General features: G+C 41.7%; 1 protein-coding gene across 3 annotated transcripts in view; it reads left to right on the forward strand.

Annotated features, from left to right (window-relative positions):
• The first annotated feature begins 8,144 nt into the window (after positions 1–8,144).
• Positions 8,145–15,834, forward strand: part of LOC105221846 (zinc transporter ZIP9-A) — a 32,448-nt gene continuing 24,758 nt past the window's right edge. Inside the window, exon 1 of one of the 3 annotated variants that reach the window (XM_049460731.1) lies at positions 8,145–8,543. In XM_049460731.1, coding sequence (XP_049316688.1) covers positions 8,445–8,543 — 99 coding nt within the window. In that variant the 5' untranslated portion in view covers positions 8,145–8,444. The remainder of the gene's footprint in view (positions 8,544–15,834) is intronic. The other 2 variants (XM_049460730.1, XM_049460729.1) reach the window with 2 other exon arrangements.

Here is a 15,834-nt window from a genome sequence, read left to right on the forward strand (position 1 = left end):
CTTCGCTTTCTGAGAGAGCCCATGATCTCACGGTTTGGTATGGCAACACTGAAAGTTCATGGGCTACGAATCAGGTGACAAGCAAAACAATGAACTGCCAGACAAAATCCCATTAAAAATAACTGACAAAATCAGTTCGTTTTTTTCATTGTGGAATACATAAGTAATTGTGTTGTGAAAATATAGTGTTTTTTTATTAAAAATACAGTGTATAAGTGTTTTTACTAAAAATAAAGTTGGTAAGTGTATTATTAAAACCATCGTAAATACATGTATATAAATATATTATGTTTTCCTAACGTATTATAGGAAAATGCCGAGAACTAAAAATAAGTGTGTGGCTGGTTGCGTAGGAGCGCGACGGTTTTTCAATTTCCCCAACAAGGAGAAGGATGGATCCAGGTTCGTAAATAATTTTAATTAAGTAGTAGAAAAATATAGTTATTTAGTGAAATTTAGAAATATTTTTTCATAAATCTATATATATTGTTACGAATTTACTCTTGCTAGTTTACTTTGTTAGGTTCGTATCTCTGGATTGACAAATAAAATCAACACTGTTTAATTTAATTCAACAACTCTTTATTTCACAACTCGTCTACACTATAGCAGTTTACTCTTAGCACTGATTGATTACGTTGGCGCTGCCACGGCTTATATAGCCACGCACTTCTCGCTGATGCCGACGTGTCCTTCTAGAATATCGCGTCTGGAAATTACCAGAACATACGGCTATACGGCGCCAGACGCAAGCAGACAGTCGCGGCGCCAGACTCTGCAATTGTTCAAGCAGACGGCAGTGGCGCCAGATGTCTATTGTTTCGACAAGCAGACAGCCGCGGCGCCAGATGTCTACAACAAGACAAATGCTATTCCATATACCTACAGCTATTGTTCATAATAAGGGATGCATATAGCAATACAAATACAACTTAATACTACTTTTGTAACACTGCCCTCCACTAAAGCCTAATCGTCCCGATTAGGCACAAATCCTCTTGAACCAAATGGGGCGAGCATCTCCAAATGTACTACTTTCATTCTACATCGTGCTTTTCCATTTCTTTGTATGCGGTATACCACGTCATTAAGTCGTTTCATCACCATATAGGGTCCTTCCCAGGCTGTCTGCAGTTTCGGGGACAAGCCTTTCTTTCGAAGTGGATTGTACAACAGGACCAGATCACCTTCTTCAAAACCTTTTGAATTTGCCGCTTGATCGAACCGGTCTTTCATCTTATTGCTCATCAGATGCGTATGCTGTCTTACCATTAGATGCAATTCATTCATTTCTTCCTTTAAGGCAGAACAATAATCTCCATCATTTCTTACAGCTGTAGGATTCGTTCCAAACTTAAGATCAGCAGGGAGTCGCAGATCAGATCCGAAAATAATCTTTGCTGGCGTGTAACCAGTTGTCTCGTGCTTCGCTGAACGATACGCCAGCAGGAACATCTGGATGCACTTGTCCCAATTCCGTTGATCTTTATCAACGATTTTCCGCAGATGTTCTTCGAGCGTTCGGTTGAATCTCTCCACCATTCCATCTGATTGTGGATGTAACGCTGTTGTCCGTGTCTTGTGGATGCCCAATAATGTACAGACTTCTTGAAAAATGGAAGATTCGAAATTCCTGCCTTGATCTGAGTGTAATTCGACGGGCACTCCGAACCTTGTTATCCAATTTTCTACAAACGCTTCGGCTACTGTCTTCGCTTCTTGGTTTGGTAAGGCATATACTTCTGGCCATTTACTGAAATAGTCCATGACAACCAGTAGATATTTGTTTCCGGCCGTACTGGTTGGGAACGGACCTGCAACATCCATTGCGACTCGTTCAAATGGTGATCCCACGTTGTACTGTTGTAGCCTACCGCGACTTTTGGCTTTAGGACCTTTAGCTGCCATGCACTCTACGCAATTACTTATCCATTCTGCTATGGAATCTCGACAACCGATCCAGTAGAACCGTTGTTTAATCTTCTCTATAGTTTTTGTAATTCCAAGGTGCCCTCCACTAGGTCCATTGTGATATTCTTTCAACACTTTCGGGATCATGGACTTCGGTACTATGATCAGCAGACGAGACCGTTTGCCATCTTCACTTTCCCAGGTACGATGAAGGTATCCATTAACGAGGTTTATGCTGTTCCATTGGGCCCAATATGCTTTTGCAGTTGGACTCTCACTACTCATTTGTTCCTTTGGTGGTCGAACCCCATTTTCTTTGGCTATTATCAGCTTTGCAAGATCAGGGTCCTCCAGCTGATTGATTCTGATGCGGTGAGGAGTCCAATCATCTTCAGGTTCTATATTCAGTAATCGCACGTCGATTATACCTTCTTTTCCTTCTGATTTGGAGCACTGTTTACATTCCAGTGGACAAGGGCGACGTGATAATGCATCCGCATTTTTGTGGTGAATCCCCTTTCGATGTTCCGTTTCGAAGTCGTAATTCTGCAATCTTTCGATCCATCGTGCAATTTGGCCTTCCGGATTCTTAAACTGTAATAACCATTTTAATGCTGCATGATCAGTCCTCAGCAAGAATCGTTGTCCATACAAATACTTGTGGAAATGTTTTACACATTCCACCACAGCTAGTAGTTCTTTTCGCGTCACACAGTAGTTTTTCTCTGGTTTCCCGAGCACTCTGCTGTAATACCCAATTACTCTTTCTTGTCCGTCGATGAGCTGAGACAGGACACCTCCAATTCCATAAGCGCTCGCATCTGTATCCAGAATGAATTTCTTTCCAGGTATTGGATAAGCTAACATCGGCGCCGTACAAAGTAGTTCCTTAAGCTGCTCAAACGCTTTTTCTTGTTCCAACTGCCATACAAACGGGCGATTCTTCTTTGTTAAATCATGTAAACTTCTAGCCACGTTCGCAAATCCAGGTACGAAACGGCGATAATACGTGCATAAGCCGAGGAAGCTGCGGAGTTCATGTATGTTGGTGGGTCGACGCCAATCTTTCACTGCTTTTATTTTTCCTTCCTCGGTGTGAATCCCCTCAGTTGACACTTTATGTCCGAGATATGTGACCTGCTTCTTCCATAATGAACACTTTTTGGGATTCAAGCGTAATCCGGCTGATGCTATTCGCTGAAAGACTTCCTCTAGATTTTTCAGATGATCATCAAAACTTTTTCCCATGATGATAATGTCATCAAGATACACCAAACATGTCTTCCAGTTGAGTCCTTTTAACACATGTTCCATCAGTCGCTCGAACGTTGCAGGCGCATTACATAACCCAAATGGCATCACAGAGAATTCCCATAACCCGTCGCCCATACTGAAAGCGGTCTTTTCACGGTCACATTCATCGATCTCGACTTGCCAATATCCACTTTGTAGATCTAATGTAGAAAACCATTTCGCTCCAGACAAGGTGTCTAATGTATCGTCGATTCTTGGTAGAGGATAACTGTCTTTCTTTGTGACATCATTCAACTTCCTATAATCTACGCAGAAACGGGTGCTACCATCTTTCTTTTTAACTAAGACGATAGGTGAGCTCCATGGACTTATTGAAGGTTCGATTACACCGTTTTTGTGCATGTCTTCAATAATTTTGTTAGCATCCTCACGTTTTGCTAGTGGAACCCTACGCGGAGCTTGTCGGATTGGTTTAGCGTCTCCAGTATTTATGCGATGCTTGACAATGCCGGTTCTTCCTGTGTTTCCTTCGTTTGCAAATATGGATGCGTATTTTTCTAATAGTTTTTTCTGCTTTTAATTTTTCATTTCCATGCAGTTCGTTCAGCAAATTATTTAGGAGTGTAGGACTTATCTGCTGTGGCTCAATAGTAGGTTTCTGTTGTGACCGTTCGCATCGTGCTATTGCACTTATATTCTGGCACTGTCCAATTACGGCTCCTTTCTTCAGACTTATAGGCGTGTTGAATTCATTCACTACTCTGACCGGAATGATGGCGTCTTCACTAGTTTTCACAAGCGTTCTTCCTACCAATATGGGTGTATATATTTTTTTGGTTCCACAATCCACAACTCTTCAGTCCCACCTCCTCCATTCACTTTGGCCCATACAATCGCCTCAGATTTTGGTGGAATACTCTGATTATCATCAACAATTACCCTCTTACTTTCAACGTTGGTCACATATCCGGTGTTTATAGGCATCTCCATGTTCTGGCAAAACAGCATTTGCTTGTTTAAATCCAAAGTAACCCCGTGATCAATCATGAAATCTACTCCCATTATAATTTCATCCGTGATTTCTGCTACGATGAAGGTGTGATTAACTTCCAGGGTACCAATCATCACTTCGCAAAACACTTTTCCCGCGACAGCTGCTTCCTCTCCGGTGGCCGTTCGAAGCTTGCAACCGACTAATGGTTCAACCGTTCCTCTTACCACATCCGGTCGGATAATTGAATGTGTGGCACCAGTATCCAAAGTAAGCGTTGACAGTCGTCCATTTACGATACCGTTGATAGTAAGATTGTTGTCATGGCGACCTATTTGTGATATCGAGATGGTGGGGCAAATAGTTGTGGGAACCAGCTCACGCCCCTTTGAACTGTTCCGTTTTAGTTTAACGACTTGTGAGATGTGGATGCTCCGTCCTCGTTATCTGTTGGTTGTTTCCGTTTTGATGGGTTTACTTTTATATTGCAATTTCGGGCAAAGTGACCCGCTTTTCCACAGTTGAAACATCTGCCTGTTGTATTTACTCGCGGTGCAGCAATTGTCTTCAGAGTCTTCAATATTTCCTCCATCAGCGCCGGTTGTTCCATTTCAACCCTTTGTACTTTGGGTGCTGGTTTACTTAGTAGGGAAGCTGTTTCCTGTGTGAGGGCGTGCGAAACCGTTTCAGCAAACGTTCTTTTTGGCATTGCATATGTGGCGCGTTTGGTGTCCACATCACGAATTCCATTTATGAAACATTGAATTTTTACCCTCTCAATGTAATCCACAGGTGCATCTGCATTTGCCAAATGAGGCAGTCGTTCTATTTCAGTTGCGAACTCTTGCAATGACTCGTTCATCTTCTGACCCCTATTTTGCAGTTCGATCTGGTATATTTGTTTCCGGTGCTCACTACCATAACGTCTTTCTATCGCACTCATCAATGCCTCATAGTTGTCCCGTTCACAGTCTGGAATAGTCTGAAGGATTTCTGCTGCCGGTCCTTTCAATGATACAAACAAGGACGCCACTTTGTCCGCTGCATTCCAGTTATTGGCCGTTGCTGTCTTTTCAAACTGAAGTTTGAAAATTTGAAATGGAATACTTCCATCGAATGTGGGTGCCTTCAATCTTGGATTATTTATTGATGGTGCAGGGCCATGCAGTTGCAGTTCTCGCATACGATTACTCAGTTGAAGAAATTTTAAATTTTCTTCTTCATTTTTTAACGTGCTTAATTCGTCTTCAAATTTTGAAAATTTCTCTTGCACTTGTTTTTGTACTTGTGTAGTATTTTCTGTAATCTGTTGTACCAAACGCTTTTCTAACTGCGTATTATTTTCAGTCATTTGTTGTGTAAGGCAAGACTTTAACTGCGATGTATTTTCAGCTATTTGCTGTGCCAGACGATTTTCTGTTTGCACTGCATTCTCTGTTATTTGTGATATATTTTCAGCTATTATTTGCTTAAAAGCCACTAACAGCATGTTCGTGTCTGCACTTGATGATGTTCGTTGTTCTTCTACTTTTTCTTCTACCTTTGTAGAAGTTTCTGGCCCAACAAATTCGAACTCGTCCACATTAATTCCATCCGCTTCCATTGCTTCACGTAATCGTGCCTGCAGATCCGCCTTTTGTCCGCTTATCGGCAAATTACGCTCCTCCAGTTCCTTTTTTAATTGCTGAATTCTCAATTCTCCGAATTTAACCATCTTGAATTTGGATTATTTGACAATCCCACTTCTGACACCAATTGTTACGAATTTACTCTTGCTAGTTTACTTTGTTAGGTTCGTATCTCTGGATTGACAAATAAAATCAACACTGTTTAATTTAATTCAACAACTCTTTATTTCACAACTCGTCTACACTATAGCAGTTTACTCTTAGCACTGATTGATTACGTTGGCGCTGCCACGGCTTATATAGCCACGCACTTCTCGCTGATGCCGACGTGTCCTTCTAGAATATCGCGTCTGGAAATTACCAGAACATACGGCTATACGGCGCCAGACGCAAGCAGACAGTCGCGGCGCCAGACTCTGCAATTGTTCAAGCAGACGGCTGTGGCGCCAGATGTCTATTGTTTCGACAAGCGGACAGTGCGGCGCCAGATGTCTATTGTTTCTCAAGCAGACAGCCGTGGCGCCAGATGTCTACAACAAGACAAATGCTATTCCATATACCTACAGCTATTGTTCATAATCAGGGATGCATATAGTAATACAAATACAACTTAATACTACTTTTGTAACAATATAAAAGAAAGTTGTTGTTAGTTACGCCATTTATAACTCAAGAACGGCTCAACCGATTTGTCTGAAAATTGGTGGAGAGGTAGCTTAGAACCAGGGTAAGGACATAGGATACCTTTTATCTCTTTATGTCAAAGTTTAATACAACTCATAAATACAAAAATTATATTTCAAATCATAAGCATTTGTTCAAAATTCATGTTTGTAGGAATCATTTGAATATATTTGTACAATTTTAAACAGATTTTTCCTCAAAAAATTGCTAAGTATTTGGAATAGTAGAAAAGAAGTGCAACCAAATATGCAGTGAAATAGATTATAACTGGCTCGGTAATCAATCATTGAGTATGTATTATACCACCTTCATCCAAAAGACTGATGTAATAACCTTTCTAGCCGCCTTTTTCGTCTTTCCACGCGTGAGAACCGGTTCATCATATGCAGTCCACTAGAATTACTCTCGATTGGACTCCAGTGGGAAATGTTGGAGCAATGTTTCTATCACCGACGCAAAAATTCGGCTTGCGAGGTACCTACTTTGCACAGAGCTTTCGCCTCTTTAAGCTTAGCAAATATATTTTCATCGGTGGATTTCCCTGAGCTCAAATTCAACAGTATTTTCCTCCAAAAAGCAATGATTTATTAACACACGAAATGCTCTATGATCCATTTTTTTGTAAACTGACAGAAGTAGCTTCATATATTTCATTTTGTAAACTGACAGAAGTTGCTTCATATATTTCATTAACTAATAATTATAATCCAACTAATAGAAATAATATAGATGGTAGTAGTAGTATTATCTATGTATCAGCCACAGTGAAGCGTGAACGGGTCCTCTAGTTGTGCCTATTTTGATCTTGTTTTAGATGCAATTTATTGCATAATAAAAAATATATCATACATGCGAAATATAATGTAATTTAGTAAATAGTATTGTAATATTTAATAGATCCAATTTAATATGTTGTTTGGAGTAGCGTAGTAGATGTAAATATTACTATAATTATAAATTATAAGTACAAATAAATGTAATACTAGTACAAAGTATAGTAAATACTAATAAATATTGTGATTTTATTTTGTACCTATATGGGTGATATAGGCCTATAGGGGAACCGAGCACCCAAAACTAACTTCGGTAACGCGCCTTTTGTATACCTCAGCGGTGGTGTGGAAATTACAAACTCCCAAAACATTTACTAAAAATTCCCTAACACATTTCTTCCATAGTGGCATCATTGGCAAATGTTATAAAAAATGTGGACTTTGACAGCGCCCTCTCGAATCAAAGAGTTTCGTATCAATTTATCCATGCTAAGCGTTTGCGGTACCCATAACCGCACATGTCTTTTAATCAGGAGGACTTCCTCTTTCCAACGGTACCTTCAGATCGCGGCGCGAAAGAAATCGGAATTGTGCCTTTTGTTTTGAATTGTTTTTGTTTCTCATGTTTATATATATAGTAGTCAAAATACCCCAAAGTTATTTATAAAACACCCAATCAAATATTTCTCAGCAGAAGCTTCATTGCAAATTTTATAAAAAAATGTTAGTTTTGACAGATCTCTCTCGAATCAAAAAATTACGTTTCAATTTAGCTATGAAATGTCATTTGGTATGTTGGTAAGCTGCACGTTCAATAAATATCGTGAACCTTAATGGTGGTCAATTAATATTGAACGTGTAGGAGTACCCTTTCCTTTATTAAGTTTACGTTCTATACCATGTCTCTATTCTACTGCTATGAAAATAATAAACAATTAATCAAGTGGGCGACAACGCTATTTTTTAATAATATTTTTCTAGAGGGTCGTGTTACTAATCGAATCTAGCAATGCTTCCACACGTTTTTGTATAAATATTAGTTAAATTAAACCGCGAACACATTAATGTCATTACCATAATAGAGAGCTTTAAACGTGGCATTCCATTGCATGTCACAATATATGAGATTTGATTCAAATATAGTGCAAAGACAACAATTTTAATTGAAATTGTGTCTGAAACTGAAAAAAAAACACATTAGAAATGGCGGAAGATACGTTCATGCTTGTTTCTCTAGTAATCGTTATGCTTGTTGGCTCATATATGGCGGGCATGATACCATTGGTGATGAGGCTAAGTGAGGTAGGTATTGAAAGCTATGCGTTTATCAGTTTTGGGAAACTTTTGTATAATATCCCACGATTTCGGAGTTAAAAGTGGTATGGTTGGACAGAGCAGATGCTTCAGATTACAAAAACATAGAATTATTGCCGCCGGAAACTTGTAGTTTTCGGGATATTTGGATTTAAAGGTGAAAATTTCGCTAATTTAATTCCGCAATTTCTCGATTTATGGTAACTTTTTCTTTCATATTATGCACTTTTTATACACTTACACTTCACTGCAATATTTGTACATATTTACTATTTACAAATTTCACTACATGCACAATAACATAAGTGTTCCGTGTTGTCAAATAATAAGTGTTACCACATTCCAAACGATTGAAAACAATAGAAATAAATAAAAAAACTCAAATGCAGGAAAAAAATATCTCTGGCCGATTCAACACCGGGATGTGTCAGGTTTTTTTTTTTTTTTTGAGTAAAACTCCTTATTGCGTTGGCGGCTTTCGGCCGCGCTTCAAAAAAATAACTTTGGCCGCTCCAACATCGGGGTGTGTCAGGCTTTTTTTTGAGTAAACTCTTTTTTTTGCGATGGCTGCCTTCTGCCGCGCTTCAAAAAAATAACTCTGGCCAATCCAACACCAGGGTGTGTCAGGTTTTTTTTGTGTAAAACTCCTTATTGCGTTGGCGGGCTTCCAAAAAAAAAAATAACTCTGGTCGGTGCAACACCGGGGTGTGTCAGGTTTTTTTTTCGAGTAAAACTCCTTTTTGAGTTGACCTTCGGCCACGCTTCAAAAAAAAAATAACTCTTGCCGATACAACACCGGGGTGTGTCAAGTTTTTTTCGAGTAAATCTTTTTGGCTGGGATTTAGAATAGCATCCCCGGATTTCGGGAATAATATGGGTATCACTTGAAAGGTGACGTTCTCCTGATTACGAAAATATAAAGATATAGTTGCCGCTGACTTATAGTTTTAAAGATATTTGCATTTAAAGTTGAAAAATTGACAACTTTTACATTGATAATTTGTATATTGTAAATTACTTTTTCACTTATATTGCACTTTTCACTTACTAACACTTCACTATAACGTTTCTGTATGTTAATTTTTTTAATATTTGTTGTAAATAAACCAATTTTTAATTAATTTTTATTCGTTTGATAAATGTGCAATTATGGCAACACTTATTATACGTCAACACGGAAAAATAGAAATACAATAAAATTTAAGGTTCTGCACCGCGACCTATGGTCTATTGTGCTCTCCCCTATGTCACATGACCTCCCAGACCCCAGCAGCCTGAACAATTCCAGTAGTTTGCCGGGCGCTACTGAGGTGATGGGATCCTTGCTGATATAAATGGAATCCAGGGCCTTAAGCCTTTTTCCACAGATTGCCGTGCAATCCAGGATTAGGTGTGCTGGTGTTTCCGGCTCCAAGTCGCAGAACCGGCAGGCAGCACCGGAGGCCATGCCCATGTTGGACAGGTGCTTCCTGAGCTTACAGTGCCCTGTGTAAACTGCGACGAGGAGATGGAATTTCTCACGGGGGAGGTTCATTAATTCTTTTAACCTGGAGAGGATATATCCTCCTAGAAGCAGCGTGACGCATACTTGCTGCCTGCCGCCAGTACCGCCCCCTCTCCTCTCTCTCCTCAGTGCGAAGCAGCTCCTTAAGAGTGTGGGGTCCTACTGCTATATATGGCTCTGATCCCAACATCTTGGACGCTGCCGCCTTGCGTGCCAGTTCGTCGGCCTTCTCGTTTCCCTCTACTCCCTTGTGCCCTGGTACCCAAATTAGGTGCACCCGGTTGCGCATGGACAGGCGGTTTAGCCTTTCAATGCATTCCTCGACTAAAAGCGATTTGGTCTCGTACGACAAGATCGCCTTTAGTGCCGCTTGACTATCATTGAGGATAGCTATGCGCTGGTTGCGATAGTTGCGGCTGAGGTTAACTTCGGCGCACTGACTGATGGCAAAAACTTCAGCCTGGAAGATGCTTGGGAAGCAGCCCATAGGAATGGACAGCTTAGTATGCGGACCCGCTATACCTGCCCCAATGCCTTCCGGTGTTTTTGAGCCATCAGTGTACCACTGAATGGTACTGTCCTCCAGCAGCCTTTCCATAGTAGAATCATTCCACTCCGTTTTGCTGCCTAGAGTTACTGTGAAGTTCTTCTTGAAGTTTATTTTCTTTGATGTGCCGTCTCTCTCTCACTATCCTCCCTTTTCCACAGCCTTCTGCTGACATTAGCAGCATGGTGTGTTTTGCTGCTAGCTTGATCCCCTGATGCAGCGGTGTGAGCTCTAGTAGGACTTCCAGTGCCACCGTGGGGCATGTGCGCATTGCCCCCGAAGCACAGACACATGCAAGTCTCTGCAGCTTTGATAGTCTCTGGATCACAGAGGACTGTGCTGCTTTGTCGGCCCAGGCCACCGCTCCATAGGTGACGATAGGCCTTACTATCATGGTATACAGCCATCTGATGATATTAGGCTTGCATCCCCATGATCTGCCGGCCAGGCGTCTGCATATCATGAGCGCTCTAGTTGCTTTGGACAAGGTTAAGTCCAAATGCCTGCTCCATCTCAATGTTGGGTCTAAGGTGAGGCCAAGTAATTTGACCTCCTTTGACATTTCCACCTCTGTGCCCCCAATTGTTAGGGACCTCAGGCCCGGAAGAGATCTCCGCCTAGTGAATGGGATCACGGTGGTCTTTGCTGGGTTGATGTTTAGCCTTACCGTGGTGCACCATCCTTTCGCCAGGTTTAGGCCCCTTTGAACAATGTCACTGAGAGTGTTCTCAAATCTGCCTCTCGCCATTATGACAATGTCGTCCGCGTATCCCTGACAGCGGGTTCCATTGCTGGTGAGCATCTTGAGTAGTTCGTCTACTATCAGGCTCCATAGCAGAGGGCACAGTACTCCACCCTGTGGGCAGCCCCTCATGGTGCCAAGACGTATTTTACTATTTCCTACTGATGTTTCTGCAACCCTCGTGCGCAGAAGGGCTTCTATCCATCTGCGTATCGTGGGGTTGACGTTCCTTCTCTCGAGTGCCATGATCACGCTAGTAAGTCAACACGGAACACTTTTGTTATTGTGCATCTAATAAAATTTGTGTTAAATACAAAATGCTACTTTTAAGCAAATATCTAAATAATTACTGAAAAATAAGTATGTAGAAACAATGTAATGAAGTGTAAGTGTGTAAAAAGTGCATAATAGGAAAGAAATAATTACTAGAAATCGAGAAATTACAAGATAAAAGTTGCAAAATTTTCACCTTTAAATGCAAATATCTCGAAAACTATAAGTTTGCGGCGGCAATAATTAGATATATTTTTAATATGGAGCATCAGCTCTATCCAACCATACCACTTTTAACCCTGAAATCGTGGGATGGTATACTAAAGCCGACCCTTTTTTTATTAATACTGATTATTATTAATAATAGTCATGAAAATAAGTGCTCAAATTAAAAAATTGTATTTATTTCAAATTGCATATGTTCAGATCAAAAATGGAATAAAAATTAATTGATTTTCAAAAATAAGCAGTTTTAGATTAAAAATAACATTAATATAATTCAAGTTATAAGATTAAGTCAAAGTAATTAAGTAAGAAAAAGTAAAAACTTAGCTTAAAGAAAACGCAATACACATACATATATTTTCACAACGAAAATGTATTCAAAATGAAAATTTCTGCGTCTAACCACAAACAATCACTACATATATTCACAATGAATAAAGAAGTTTTCAAAATCACAATTTCTGCTTCTAACACCAAAAAATAACCTCATGCAATTGTTGTTCATAAGCTTGTGCCAATTGTAAATTTCATTCACAGTGATAAAATCACCGGTGGTGAAATATCGCTCATCACTATTGGCGACTATAATCTCCCCAGTAGCTGTCCTCAAGATGAATATGCAAATATGGTATACAGTGAGATGAGTGTGGCTAGCTGTCAACAGTATAATCAAATTCGTACTGTAATGATCGTATGCTTGACTTATGCGTTAGCAGCGTTGAAGTATGTGTGGACAGTACCGAGGCTATTATTGATGAAGATTAGCACCACCCGGCTATAAGTATACGTGCTGAAATTAAGGCCAACCCAAAAATAAACGAGGATGGAGTCATGTGTAGAAGTTCACGCAAGTGAGGAAAGTTCTCTGATCGCCATTCGCTTGGGAGTGGCCAGAAACGATTCTTTTACATATGACTCAAGCAGCTCACGACTTCCGGTCTTTGACCAAGTATCCTCTGGGTAGCCTAATAACATCCGTTTGAAGGCGAAACATTCCCTCCGCAGGGTTGTGCACTGAGTTTGGGACCCGCCACGTAAAAAATCTTACCAATGAAAAGGAACAAAAAGCCTCGGATGAGTGACCCCGTTTTGATGACGACCATGGCAAACGAATTAAGGACTATGATTTGAGGGCAATCACCTGGAATTTCCGGTCCCTTAATTGGGAAGGTGCCGCTGCCCAGCTGGTTGATGTCCTCGTGAAAATAAAGGCTGACGTCACCGCCGTCAGAGAAATGCGATGGACGGGACAAGGACAGAGACGAGTAGGTCCTTGTGACATTTACTACAGTGGTCATATAAAGGAGCGCAAGTTTGGTGTGGGATTCGTGGTGGGAGAGAGACTCCGTCGCCGAGTACTATCATTCACTCCAGAGAATGAACGTCTAGCCACATTCCGCATCAAAGCTAGGTTCTTCAACATATCGCTGATTTGCGCCAACGCCCCGTCGGAGCAGAAGGACGATGTGACCAAAGATGCCTTTTTTGAGTGCTTGGAGCGCACTTATGAGAGATGCCCCCGCTACGATGTCAAACTCGTGCTTGGCGACTTCAACGCCAGGGTGAACAAAGAAGGTATCTTTGGTACTACGGTCGGTAAGTTCAGCCTCCACGAGGAAACATCCCCAAATGGGTTGAGGCTGATCGACTTCGCCGGGGCCCGAAGTATGGTTATCTGTAGTACTAAATTCCAGAATAAGAAGATACATTAAGCTACCTGGCTGTCCCCGCATCGAAAAACCACCAACCTGATCGATCATGTTGTGATAGACGGAAGACACGTCTCCAGTGTTTTAGATGTGCGTGCGCTCCGAGGTCCTAACATCGCCTCGGACCACTATATTGTTGCAGCCAAAATTCGCACCCGCCTCTGTGCAGCAAAAAACGCACGCCAACAAACACAAGGAAGGTTCGACGTCGAGAAGCTGCAATCACAACAGACAGCCGAACGATTTTCTACTCGGCTTGCACTCGTCGACAACTCGGTATAAGGGAACTGTGGGACGGCATTTCAAACTCCTTACGTACAGCCGAAACCGAAACCATTGGTTTTCTGAAAGTGCAAAAGAACAGCTGGTACGACGAGGAGTGCCGTGCCGCAGCGGAGAGAAAACCTCGCAACGTTACGATCGACCACAACACGTGCGGGATGGGATAGATACAGAGAGTTAAAGAGGGAAGCGAGACGCATTTGTAGACAGAAAAAGAAAGAGGCCGAAATGCGTGAGTACGAAAAGCTTGATAAGCTGGCCGACAGGGGTAATGGTCGAAAATTCTACGAAAAGATGCGGCGGCTTACAGAAGGTTTCAAGACCGGAGCATACTCTTGTAGAATCCCCAAAGGTGATCTAGCCACCGATGCCCAGAGCATACTTAAATTATGGAGGGAACACTTCTCAAGCCTGCTGACTGGCAGTGAACACACAACACCAGGAAAAGACGAACCCGATACCCCAATCGATGACGATGGAGCAGACGTTCCATTGCCCGACCACGAAGAAGTTCGAATAGCAATTGCTCGCCTGAAGAACAACAAAGCGGAAGGGGCCGACGGATTGCCGGCCGAGCTATTCAAACACGGCGGCGAAGAACTGATAAGGGGTATGCATCAGCTTCTTTGTAAAATATGGTCGGATGAAAGCATGCCCAACGATTGGAATTTAAGTGTGCTATGCCCAATCCATAAAAAGGAGACCCCACAATCTGCGCCAACTACCGTGGGATAAGCCTCCTCAACATCGCGTACAAGGTTCTATCGAGCGTATTGTGTGAAAGATTAAAGCCCACCGTCAACAAACTGATTATACCTTATCAGTGTGGCTTTTGACCTGGAAAATCAACAACCGACCAGATATTCACCATGCGCCAAATTTTGGAAAAGACCCGTGAAAGGAGAATCGACACACACCACCTCTTCGTCGATTTCAAAGCTGTTTTCGACAGCACGAAAAGGAGCTGCCTTTATGCCGCGATGTCTGAATTTGGTATCCCCGCAAAACTAATACGGCTGTGTAAACTCACGTTGAGCAATACCAAAACCTCCGTCAGGATCGGGAAGGACCTCTCCGAGCCATTCGATACCAATCGAGGTTTCAGACAAGGCGACTCCCTATCGTGCAACTTCTTCAATCTGCTGCTGGAGAAAATTATTCGAGCTGCAGAACTTAATCGAGCAGATACAATCTTTTATAAGAGTGTACAGCTGCTAGCGTACACTGCTACTTTGGACTGAGTAGGCCATTGAGTAGTAATGTCCTCTCTCGACGAACAAAAGCCAAACTTTACAAGTCACTCATTATTCCTGGTCAGCTCTACGGTGCAGAGCGTTGTCGATGACAACAACTGATGAGTCGACGTTACGAGTTTTCGAGAGAAAGGTTCTGCGAAAGATTTATGGTCCTTTGCGCGTTGGCTACGGCGAATATCGCATTCGATGGAACGATGAGCTGTACGAGATATACATAGATTGACATAGTTCAGCGAATTAAAAGACAGCGGCTACGCTGGCTAGGTCATGTTGTCCGGATGGATGAAAACACTCCGGCTCTGAAAATATTCGACGCAGTACCCGCCGCGGGAAGCAGAGGAAGAGGAAGACCTCCACTCCGTTGGAAGGACCAAGTGGAGAAGGACCTGGCTTCGCTTGGAATATCCAATTGGCGCCACGTAGCGAATAGAAGAAACGACTGGCGCGCTGTTGTTGACTCGGCTATAATCGCGTAAGCGGTGTCTACGCCGGTAAAGAAGAAGAAGAAAAATAAACGTAGCACCGACTTATGCATTCAAGAAGGCGGAATGCATGGGATTGAATTACTTCCTTTTGAAGAGTAACTGGATTGAACTATTTAAGTTAGTATCACTGGATAACAAGGTAAACTGGCTATACGAGAGAATTAACGATGGAATTGTGCAATTTGTTCCTGTCCATACTAACAGGAAAAGCAATTATCCATCTTGGTTTTCTAGGGAGCTGATGAAGAAAATAAAG

This window comes from Bactrocera dorsalis, chromosome 6, assembly GCF_023373825.1.
Source record: "Bactrocera dorsalis isolate Fly_Bdor chromosome 6, ASM2337382v1, whole genome shotgun sequence".
NCBI lineage: Eukaryota > Metazoa > Arthropoda > Insecta > Diptera > Tephritidae > Bactrocera > Bactrocera dorsalis.